The 12,949-nt window shown below is 37.1% G+C and overlaps 1 protein-coding gene across 1 annotated transcript; it reads right to left on the reverse strand.

Annotated features, from left to right (window-relative positions):
* Positions 1-5,565: 5,565 nt before the first annotated feature.
* On the reverse strand, positions 5,566-12,062 carry LOC122547270 (structural maintenance of chromosomes protein 4-like). Its single transcript, XM_043685908.1, has 5 exons — positions 11,857-12,062; positions 10,940-11,119; positions 10,593-10,825; positions 9,378-9,561; positions 5,566-6,007 (listed from the first exon to the last, which is right to left on the reverse strand). The coding sequence occupies exons 2-5, from the start codon at positions 11,045-11,047 to the stop codon at positions 5,837-5,839; spliced, it is 696 nt and encodes a 231-aa protein (XP_043541843.1). The 5' UTR covers positions 11,048-11,119; positions 11,857-12,062; the 3' UTR covers positions 5,566-5,836.
* Positions 12,063-12,949: the final 887 nt, after the last annotated feature.

The raw sequence follows: 12,949 nt of genomic DNA on the forward strand, positions 1-12,949 counted from the left end.
TTGTCAGGTCCACACCCCCACCAACCCAACCTCCACTCCCGGCACCTTCCCCTGCAACCGCAAGAAATGCAAAACTTGCGCCCACACCTCCCCCCTTACAGCCAGTGTGGAATTCTTTGCATTGTCAACACCAAATATGGTAAGTGTACGTGTTGACATTTTTTTTCATATCTCTGAATTCTGACAATAGCTAGGAGCATCATGGTGGAACAAAGTGATTCTCTCCCTCTTAATATTTTTCATGTTATATATTCATCTGTATGGAAATATTGTATGAAAAACGAGTGTTTCACAAACAAGGAATTGGTAAAACAAGCAAATCCTGTGTCTTATTCTGAGGATGAAGGGAGAATTAATTTCAACACAATTATGTCATCTAATAATAATGATGTGTTGAGCATAAAGATCAGTTGGAAAGGAGTTTTTTTTAAAAAATTCCACAAATGTGGATGTTGTTGACAATGTCAGTTATTGCCCACAAGGTTGTTGGTGGTAACATTTGTGGTTCGAGATCATTTCAGAGGACAATGAAGAGGCGACCACATAGTTGTGGGTGGAGTCATACAGATAGATCAGATAAAGACTGCAAGTTTCCTTCCGTAAAGGACACTATTGAACAAGGGGAGTTTTATGATACTAGCTTTGTATTCCAGATTTATTTAACAAACTAAATTTTAAGGTCTAACTGTCAGAAGGTACACATAATTGTCAAATTTGCATTGCATCACAGTAAAACTCTGTTGAAAATGCAGTTTAGCAGTTTTTAAGTTTCTGGCTGTGTTGTATTTTCCAAAAAAAAAACAGGTTAAATTCCCCAAATTGCTGTCATTGTGTAACTAAGGTCAGATTCTGTGATAATGGGCTGTTCGATGAGAGAAAAAGTTTACAAAAAAACGGACAGCAGAGTATTTGGTTTAATGTGATGGGCATCTCCTGCAATACATTCTAGAACAATGAAATATTTTATAAATTTTTCTACATCAAAACTTTTAATACAACCAACTGTCTTGTATATAAAATCTATAATAGTTCCCACTATTTTAATGCTTAAAAAAATTGTTGTTGGTTTCCACCTAAACAGAGAATGAAACCATTTCAGTTGTATGGATAAGTGTAGTTTGGAACAGTGTGCTTAAAAGGTCATCTTTTGCTCCACACTAACAAGGGAAAAACAGAGTAAATTAGTGCCTTCTGGAATTTAATGGAGCAGATGTCTGTCTTAAAGTCAATTCTTTACATAATCTAGCACTCAAAGAAAAATCAGTACAGGCTAGAATTACAGTAATACTAAACATGCTGAGATACAGATTAGGTACCTTTTACAAAATTTTGTTTTACATTGAGTATAAAACAAATATTGCAATAGATTGCTATAAAAGTATGTAGTCAATATATTTCCAGATTCCCTTTTTGTATGAGTCTAAATAATTGACAAATGTTCAGTATTTCAGCATTGTAAGTTACATATCAGTTGCATGGGACATTTGTATTTTTGTCACAATAAGTAAATGTTATCAATGATACTAATCAGTTTTACTCATGCTTAAATGTAGAGCATTTTACAACACTAATAAAATTAATAGTTGGAAGTTGATAATATGAAGACAATGATCGATCATGGTAATAGCATTTGAATGTCAGCATCCTGCAATGCTTCATCCTTTTCCAGCTCTTCCTCCAAACAATCTCTCAGGTTTAGTTGTTTCCAAGACAAACTGGCTGAAGGCTTCAAATATATTCAAAAGATCGATACAATATGCGTAAAGCACTCAAAAAGGGTGTTCTTAATATTAAATTATCTGCTGGAACCACGGTCTTAGCAGCATTTAGCCATTTTTCAGTGACTGACACATTCTACTCACATCTCTTATCAGAGATGGAAGGTAAAAGATTAAGACTGGAAGCAATGCATCGTCCCTTCCTTTAACTGCCAAATATAAATCAATTGTGTCAAAGGTTAGCAGAACTACATTTTCTTCAATCATAATTAACAAAATAGTCTGGGTCAAGCCATAGGTCCTTTCTCAATGAAACCATAACTTCCACCTGAAAAGGAAAAAGAAAGTAGACCAGGAATACAAATTCAGCAGATATGCAGAAGACATTCTCTACATTATCATAGAAAAAACAGGATATGCACAGATTGATTATACACTTTTTTAAAAAATGGTTTGATACGACTTTCAACCTTGTTACTTAGATCTTCAGAACTACCGCTGGCCAGATTTTTGTCCAGCTGCATTATGTTTTAGATTCATTTAGATGTGCAAATGACAGGCTGGCCTATTTTCCCTTCCATAATTACCCCCAAGTGGTAGTAATGTGCTGCTTTTTAAACTGTCAGATTCCATGAGCTTTGGTATACCCAATGGTGTTAGGAAGACTGTTTCAAGATTTTGCCTCCGTGACCTTGAGAGAATGGCAATGCCGTTTCATGTCAGGATGTAGAGGGGCAAGGAGGCAAACTTGCAGATGCTGATATCACCATTCTCTTTGGTAGAAGTTGAGAGTTTGGAAAATACTGAAGGAGCCTTTAGTGAATTGCCACGGTATAGTTGTACATGGTATGCACAACTGCCACGAAGTCAGGAATGCAGTGTTATGGAACAGATGAACCCTTTAAAACATATCAAGGAGATAGCATATATCCTAACATTTATCTTATTTAAAGGCAACTAAGGCTCTACATTCGAGCTGATTAGATTGGTTAAACTACGAGGCTTTAAACAAACACACTTTCTTCTTGCACTAGTTAAATACAAACAAAGCAAGAATTGGCATAACTTTTAACTCTATCAAAACACTTAAAATAATATGTTGAACTACTAAACTGTTCCAATTTAACAGCATCCCATAAACACACCTTCTGCAAGGGCAAATTCAGCAAAACAGATATCCTCCAACTGCTATCTCCACCAGTCCAGGTGAAGGAACACCAACAATGAATCGAGCAGCAGACAGCACGCAAGCTTTTGCGGCAGCAGCAAATGCTCAATCTAGCAGCTTCAACTTTGACAAGTGAAAGCAAAAACTAAAAACCTGTATCTGTGAGAGCCTGCTCCACTCTTTTTTTGTTTTAAAATACTTTTTTAAAAAACCCCAAAGCTACTTACTCTGCCTCCCCTTAAGTAGCCATCTCATCACCAGGTCTACAACTCCTCTCCAAGAGAAACAGGATAAATCTCTTAAAAGCACATTTTGTCATATGAAAGAATAAATGAAGGTGGCAGAAGGGTGACCTGGATGCTGTCAGACTCAAGTGTTGTCGGAGCTAAACTAATCTAGCAAGCGAAGTGTATTCCATCACATTCCTAGTTTCTGCCTTATAGACCATAGACAGACTTGAAAGTCATAAAATAATTTGCCACCTCTACTTCCAACCTCAGACTTGCTCTTGTATTACATGTCAGTACAGTTAAATTTCTGGTCAATGGTAATCATTCAAGATGTTGATAGTGGGGAAATTCAGCAATGGTAGTACCATTTATGTCAAGATATCTAGATTCTGTGATGGGAAATGATCATTGCCTGGCACTTGTGTGGCACAAACCTTACTTCACACGGATTCAGGGAGAAAGTGAGAGCTGCAGATGCTGGAGATCAGAGCTGAAAATGTGTTGCTGGAAAAGCGCAGCAGGTCAGGCAGCATCCAAGAAACGTCGATTCTCCTGTTCCTTGGATGCTGCCCGACCTGCTGCGCTTTTCCAGCAACACATTTTCAGCTTTGACATGGATTCATCCAAGCCTGGCTGTATAAGGACTGAGTCTACTCCATCAGATTTCATCCTTTTTTTTGTGTACAGGATATATCTGAATGATTTTCTACATTACCAGGAAGATACAAGCTTTGTATCATATTGACACTGGGGCATAGCTAATCCTAGAGCACAGGTTTTCTGTGCTATCACCAAAATGTTGTCAGGGCTCAGTCTTTACTATATCCAGTGTCTTTAAGCATTTCTTAGTGTGGTGTGGAGTGAGTCAAATTAGCTGAATGCAGCCAGTAAGACAGGATGCACCCAGGAGTGACAATAGTGATGTCTGGGGAATACTTACAAAATTGTATCTCAAATGTCAGACTGTGAAATAGCTCTCTGAATTTTGGTACTAGGCTCAAAATATTAAAAAGCATTTGGGGTCAACAGAACTGGATTGTCTTTTGTTGTATCTGATGCATAGATAGATGTCAGCTTTAATCTATTTTAAACTTTAAATTTGAAACAATTGAGTGACTTGTTAGATTATTTCAAAGGGTGGTTGACAGTCAATCAAATTCCTGTTAGTCTGGAATATGTAGGTCAAGGATGGTGGATCTCCTCTTTGAACGACATTCATGAAAAAAGATAGATATTTAGGAAAATGGTTCTATGGTCAAGTCAAGTCCACATATATTCATTAAATTCAAATTCCACCAGTTAGCTACATGATGGGGTTTTGAACCCACGCCTTCAGGGTCAGCTTGGGCCTCTGGATTACTCGTCTAGTGACATTATGCCACCTTAATACATAGAGGATGAGGTTTGCTGTATAAATGGTTAGGTGAAGTGCTTTGGATGTTTTATTTCATTAAGAAGGTACTATACAAGTCCAAGGGAATTTTTAGAAGGAGATTTAGTTGAAAACAATACGGCATCACATTTTTTGTAAGAGTCCAAATGCTACCTGATCAAATTACAGATCCTTATGCTTCAATATATGCTGCATTTCCAATAAATCAGATACATTACAAGTTGGCAGTGCTGTAAAATAGACATTGGGAATTTTAATTGGCTGATTAAAGCAGAAATTAGAATTTTCATGCAAGGTGTTTAAATACATACCCAAAGGGAAAATCAAATAAAAATGAGTAAATGTTATTGGGGATAAAATTTCAAAAAGAAAAAATTCAAAAAAGCTATGCCAGGCCAGCAAAAATGCATTTGTCAAGTGGTTGTGTTAACAATCCCCCCCCCACAGCTTCGAGCAATGTCTCAGTGACCTCTGAACAACCTTTCACAATTCAACCCAGATTCTACACACCAACCATATGAACAAATGGAATTCACTGCATAGAATCCCAGAAGCAGTTGCATTGAGCATTTAAACCCCATCTAAAAGCAAGTACCAGCCTTCAAACTCAGCCATTGAAGAATGAAATTCCCTGCCAAATCAAAACTCTATTAATTCACCACTGCCTACTTTTGGTATTCCAATCTCTTGATGAAACCGTCCAGTTTGCTGTACTATAGTTGTTCTACAGTGTGATGGTTGTGTTCTCGGTCCAACACTGCACTTTCGAAAAATCGCGCTTTAGAAACCAGTCAGTTTGTCGGTTGTATTCCATTCAAATCGCCTTAATGAAACATGTGTTAAAGCAAAATGATCTGTAGTGCCATTCCTGGTCACTTCACAGCTTATTTGGCAATATTACACCCCTATTCCAAAAACTTTCTGAACTTAAATTAAGTAGGCAGATGACTGATAACTATTGTAAGCTTGTTTGGCAACTTTATCATTTGTAGGTGAAAGTTGTCACGATATACGATCATGTTATGAAGTACTTAACAGTTTTAATATAAAATGTAATCAATGTTAAAATACAGATTTATTCTGCACACATACAAAATATATACAGCATATCAGAATATAAAGAAAATCTATTAGTACATAGGTTATGCATTAGGAGTAAAATCACAAGAATTTAGATTCTAAATTTGATGCTGATGGTGGAGGTTTTAAACTATCACAATGTTTGAATAAGTTCCATAAAGATAGTAGCATAAAAGAATGAGGACACTTAGATTTCTTAAAAAAAATGCTAGTCTATTAAAAAAAATTGATGGTATTTCAACTCTACTCAAGCTGTACTAGTTACTTCAGAAAGTGCATGAAGACTAATAACTTTTGGGTTGGTTGCAACACTCTTTGTTGTATTGTGTGTCTTGTAGATTCCAACCAGCCTGTCAGCAATTTCGAACATATTGTTCCTCAAGGAAATAATGATGAACTGAGCATTTTTGGTCTGTTCCTAAGGAAAGAAACAACATATCATATTAAAACACCAAGATATTTATGAAAAGATCATTTAGCCAGGCATCTAACAAGCATGGAAGTTAAGATTCATCAAGTAGTTTTTTTGTTCTATATGCAGTTTCCTATTCGGGATACACATTTTAACCAATTACAGACACCTTGGGTAGAAGTTCACAAAGACACTGCCAATTGCATATAGTAGAATTGCAGAAGCACTTAACCTGTTTTTACATATGCAACCTCTTTCTAAAAAGAATTGATTTCGTCTTGCCTTTCTTGGTGGAAAACCTATTCCTGAATTAATTTACAGCTCTATAAAAGGTCTATAAATCTTTCAGGATTCACCAAGGCATGAGGATGGACAGATAATAACTTGAAATATGTAAATGAGGCAAAATGTCCAATTCTATTGCAGTAACTTAAAGATGAAAAGAACAGGTCACTCCCCAATTAAGTATATAACAGACAAACGAATTTAAAATTATTTCTACTCAACATTGTGCCAGTCAAAACCTCAGCAACCTCCTACCAAATACTGCGCTTCCACTTTCCATAACTCTTAACTGAGTAATATTTCCTGCTAAATTAAACTTAATGTAATACTGTTGATTGACCACACTCCAGCTCTTTAACCAAAGTTTGTTTGAATACATTTTAGAGGATACATGCCAGGTTAATATGGCTAAATTCATTTGACAAAGATTAAAAAAATGCCTCCCTACCAGTTCCCTAATGCAACAACATGAATTAAACACAATTATCATAGAACCCCTGCAGTGTGGAAACAGACCATTTGGTCCAACGAGTCCACACCGAGCCATTCCCCAACCCTATTGTGCTACATTTCCCCTAACTAAATGCACCTAGTCTTCAGGAATGTGTAGGTTATGGACAATTTAGCATTGCCAATTCACCTGGACTGTGAGAGGAAACCAGAGCACCCAGAGGAAACCCATGCAATCACAGTGAGAATGTGCAAACTCCACATAGCCAGTCAGCAGAGGCTGGAATCGAACCCTGGCGCTGAGGCAGTAGTATTAACCACTGCACCACCGTGCCATCCTAAGTTATATCTGCATGTGGCACTGTGAACAACTACTGTATTTTCACTGATACTACAATACATTGAAAGTACTTTGATTTCTGTGAAGCTTTTTAAAACAACAACCATTTGGTCTTTACTATACCCAATGGGCTTACTTTCCAATTAAGGTACTCTCTAAACAGCTTGCATATCAATTGTGGACCTCGGAAATCAATGATGTAGTTTCTACAGTTCTGTCTGATGTTGGTGTGAATATCGATGTTAGAACTGTTATTAGCTGAGTTTCTTTTGGTCTTCAATTACTTACTAATGCAAAGAATAAACTCCCAAGTTTTACATTTGTGTTCCCTGCCTTATGATGATCACAAAGATTCCATTGTGCAAATCAATTAGCAAGGAAGTTCTCCTAAATATCTTGCCCAATATTTACCACTTAACTAAACCTTAAGAAAACTTAGCATATTTCGTTGCCGTTTTTCTTATTTTCATACAGTAAAACAATTGGATATTTAGGATGTTATTAAAACTAGAATATAATTCCAAGCTTGTTCATTTTTTTGCCATTCCTAACTACATTGATAATTTTATAATGTGGCATCTGTAATCTTTTCATATAACTAAATACGATAGCTGCATATCTCTTTCAGGGTAACCCTCATATTGCTCTCCCATTTAACCCTCTTAGGCTTTACACTGTTTACCTGTGCAGACAGCAAGCAAAATGAACGTCATTTACAAAATACCTTGCAAGGACTGTAACAAATACTACATTTGACAAACAGGCAGAAAATTAGCCACCAGATACATGAACGTCAACTAGCCTCAAAAACACATGATCCACTATCACTAGTATCCTTAAATACAGATGAGGAAGGACACCACTTTGACTGGAACAACATATCCACCCTAGGACAAGCCAAACAGAGACACACATGAGAATTCCTAGAAGCATGGCATTCCAACCAGAACTCTATCAACAAATACATCGATTAGGACCCCATCCATCATCCTCTGAGAAAAATAACCGGAAATGACATTACCAACCCAAAGAAATTTAAGCACATAAATAGAAAGGAGGACATAACATCAGCGCTTCACCAGAGGCTCAATGATGTTACCTAGTATGGTGACAAAATGTCTGAGACCGAACCTTCTAGCTCAGCGAACAAACTCAGATCCAGGGAATTGCCTAGAAATTACTAAACGGCGTGTACCACAAAATGATATTATTGCACCAAGCACGTAGTGGCTTCGCCTGTATAAGGTACTTGCAATGCCTTCTTTTCTCCTGCACCAGTACAAAATGGCTCTACACTTCTGTAGGTAGTGTGGTTCCACCTCCTATAGGCCTAAAGTAGGTTCCCAGAGTTCTGATGTGAGCAAGTATCAGTAGCAAGAGGCAGCCAAAGCTTTGTCAGTCAAAATAAAAATAATGAATTCTAAACATCTCTAGCGCTTCCTCTGTAACGGCACTGGCACTCTAAAGGAATGGAGGTAGTAAAGCATGGAGCTCCAGCAAATAACAGCAAGTTAACTGAGGGAGTAGCCATTATAGTTAGAGACACAAAAACTAAAAGCTGGAGTATTCAACCCTCCAAGCCTGCTCCACCATTCAATATAATCATGGCTGATCCTCTCTCAAAACTATACTTGCACTTTTTCTCTACACCTATTGATGCTTTCGATATTTAAAAATCTGTCAATTTCTTTTTTGAATATATTAACTGTACAGGACGTAAGCTGACATTGGAGAATAAAGTATGCCCTAAGAGGCTGGCAAGATCAAGGTGATAGGCAAGTGGGCTGTGCCATTTGAGCTTGGTTAGTGAAAGTGCAAGGAAGTACTGAAAGGAGGAAGTTAAAAATAAAACATGTAAATCTATTTTAAAAGTTGTTTCGTTTAGAAATAAGGAAGTACTTCAACTTATAGGACACAAGTTTCAGTTTCTTTCCTGAATAATGCCCACAGAACTCAGCTCCAACCTGTATGTTACTTTGGGAACCCATGATACACTAAAAGATGCAATTTTCAGGAACGGAATGATAACTCCAAGTGAGGATTACTTGTACATTACAGACACAATCAACCTAAGTTCACTGATTCAGAGCCTTAATTACAGAATTTATCCAATTTACCATATTGTTTGGTGAATGTGGTTCTGATTGAATGGTAAACAAGGCTCTTCAAATCAAAAGGACCAACTTCTGTATCTATTTCTTATGTTCTTAAGTTGTATTTTTGACTTTTTAGTTCTTACTCAATTAATACTTTCCATTATTATAATATGCATTTTGATACCCACTTCCACCATATACTTACATAGATATAATGAGCAACAATTGAAACATTTCTGAAATCCAGTGCTGCATCAATTTCATCCATAAAATACAAAGGAGTAGGCTTGTAATGGTGAAGTGCGAAAACCAGAGCTAGAGAACTAAGAGTCTTCTCTCCACCAGAAATATTGAAAATTTTTTTCCAGCTTTTCTTTGGCGGACGTACGCTAGAACAATAGTTTACATTATATAGATTAAGTTTTTAAATGATGAATAACATATTTGTCATCAAATCCAAACTAGTTGAGCTTTAGCAAACATATTCATTTACACTCTATGCTTTGTTCCAATAAAAAACATGATTTGATGTGGCTAAAATTGCTCAACGTGGTGAATATGTAGGTTGGTTTAAAACAATCCACCAACTGTTGCATTTTATGGGTGCAACATTCTTCCATCTCGGAAAAAAAATGCTTGTCAGGGTGCCAGATTAAATAGGCACATTATCCCATGATTTTATTTAAAGCATCATCTTTAAATCTTGTGGGCGGCACAGTGGTTAGCACTGCTGCCTCACAGCGCCAGAGACCCGGGTTCAATTCCCGCCTCAGGCGACTGACTGTTTGCACATTCTCCCCATGTCTGCATGGGTTTCCTCCGGGTGCTCCGGTTTCCTCCCACAGTCCAAAGATGTGCAGGGTCAGGTGAATTGGCCATGCTAAATTGCCCGTAGTGTTAGGTAAGGGGTAAATGTAGGGGTATGGGTGTGTTGCGCTTCGGTGGGGCAGTGTGGACTTGTTGGGCCGAAGGGCCTGTTTCCACACTAAGTAATCTAATCTAATCTTGGTCAAAAGTGAGGTGACAAACACCACAACTTACACTACTATTTCCTCACATTACTGGCATTTTAAATGTTAATCAACAGCTTGTTTTAAACTGAAGGAAACTGCCACGCAACCACTTTAGCACATTCAGGTAGTATGCAGCTCTATCCTGCTCATCAGTACAGAAAGATCAGTGAGTAGAACACATGATTACTAATGGTATAATCAGCAGTTAACAGTTCATATCAGTTAGCTGAAGAACAAAATATGGATGAAGTTCTCTGTTGATTATTGCGCTTTTATTTGTTACAGCAAAACTAACATGACACCCCAGTGGGCAATTTGTTTTGGCCGGGGAAAGGTGAATGGAAGGAGGAGGAAAGTTGGTCGAAGAGAGGGGGATATTTCTTTTGAAGAATGTATCTTTTTCCTACCTGAACATAATTCCTTCAGAGAATGGATCTAGACTGTCCACCAACTCCAACTCAGCATCTCCACCAAGTGTAAGCATTTGGTAATTCTCCTTCAATTTGTTAGTGATTATATTAAAGCCAGCCATAAATTCATTAAGACGTTGCCTCCTCAGGTCTTCAAAGCCATGTCTAAACTTATCCCGTTCATTAGTAATTTCATCCAGCTCTGCCACACGGCGTAGATATAGCTCTTCCTGCAGACAGTGATCAGGTTATGCATGACAATCTATAGGTCTCATAGAAGAATAATTCAAATTTAACCAATGAAGAAAAAGATCACTGCAATGTAGTGAAATACTCAAACTTACTTTCTTCTTATACTCTTCAATAGAACCCAAGTTTGGCTTCATTTCTAGACATTTAGCCTCTAGTAGTGCAATCTGATTATTTATCAAATCTGGATTTTTGATTCCCATAAGATCTTCCTCACTCAATTTTGGAAGTTCAGCTGCTGGTTTGTCAATAGGATGTAAAGAAAGTTTTGATACCTGGTATTAAAATACAAATAAATAAATTTTGTTTCCATTCAATTCTATACTTGCAGCAAAATCAAAAACAGTCAAAATAATTTCTGAACAGTTTTTTTTCACTTAATTGAATTTTACTTCAGTCAATTTAAAATAAACAAACAACAGACAAGAAAAAGAATATCCTCTATCGGACATACTTGGAGTAATAACTCTTCTAGAAGTAGTTATAACTTTCTAGCAGACATTCAGGTCTGTTTGTAAGAAATTGTGTTTGAAAACAGATATTCTCCCCTCACTCATGGGTACAATGTCTCCAAGTGCCTCAAAAGAAAAATTAATAGACAAAAGAATTGCAGTATCTTTGAGGGAAGGCTTGAATACATTTTCTTACCCCTGCAGAATCTCAGCAAACATCATTTGGATTCTCACCAAATCGGACATTTTTCACAAGTGCACCTTGACAGACTTATCCCCAAAGAATATTTTATAACTGAACCCTGATCAGACATTCCCCACCCACCATAAAAGAATGATTAAACATACGAGTAGGAATTTTAGCAACTTTCTTAAACTTACCCAAGGTGAACAGGGCAGCTGTAACATTTTGCCAGTCATCCTAGCTGAAAACAGTTACCACAGACAATAAATGAAACCTGAAGTACCCCTAGTTTGTATGGCCCAGTTCTGCACTGAATGAACTTAGAAATGAGGGGAGTTTAACTAGTCTGAAAGAACTTCTATTTAATCACCCATACCTCTCTCTGCCAGAATTTGATCTTTGATTGGTGCTCCGCAACATGTCCATCTATCTGTTCCAACTTCAGTCGTATATTGAGTGTTTCCTTTTGAAGCGCCTGTTGCTCTTCCTGAATTTCTCTTAGCTTGTGAAGTAAACAATTATGTTCCTCAGTCACCGTTACTAATGATTCCTATGTAAAATAACAAAAAGTAACACTAAATATTAGACACAAAATGAATCTTTAGAAATCATATCAGTATTAAGCTTCCATGCTAATCATGCTCATCTACCTTTTAGCCAATGACTACATTCAACTTATGTTGAATTAAATGTTGCAATGAAATAACTGGAAACCTAACATTCATTACTTATAATGAAAACACATACACTGAACTAATACTTAGCAAAATATTAACTTTTGATCATGAAGTTACCTGACTACATGTGTACACATGCATTTACAAAGTTTATATTTATTAGTCAGGGCAAAACAAACAGAATTTGTGAAGTACAATGTTTCAGAGGATAAGCCCTGTGGAGCTCAAAAACTAACCAAATTAAAATACAAGATCAAATTTAAATAAACTTGTTCATTAGATGTGTGTGTCACTGACTAAGGCAACATTTATTCCTCATCCTTAATTGCCCAGAAGACAATTAAGAATCCAAATTGCTATGGACCTGAGGGTCACCTGGCCAGACCAGACAAGGATGGCAGCTTTCTTTCCCTAAGGGACATTAGTAAACTAGATTGGTTTTTACAACAATTAGACGTGACTATACAAGACCATAACATAAATGAGCGGAATTAGGCCATTCAGTACATTGAGTATGCTCAGCCATTCAATTATAGCAATACATTTCTCAACCCCATTCTCCTGCCTTTGCCCTGCTACCTTCGATCCCCTAAGCAAGGATTTGTCTCTGTATTAAATCTCAACGACATGACTTTCACAGCACTCTGCAGCAACGAACACCACAGATCAACCACCCTCTGGCTGAAGAAATTCGTCATCTCATTTCTAAAGGGTTATCCCTTCACCTGGAGGCTGTGTCCTCGACTGCCAGTCTCTCCTACTAGTGGAAACTCTTTCCAACGTCCAGTCTAT

This window comes from Chiloscyllium plagiosum, unplaced genomic scaffold, assembly GCF_004010195.1.
Source record: "Chiloscyllium plagiosum isolate BGI_BamShark_2017 unplaced genomic scaffold, ASM401019v2 scaf_6383, whole genome shotgun sequence".
Taxonomy (NCBI): domain Eukaryota; kingdom Metazoa; phylum Chordata; class Chondrichthyes; order Orectolobiformes; family Hemiscylliidae; genus Chiloscyllium; species Chiloscyllium plagiosum.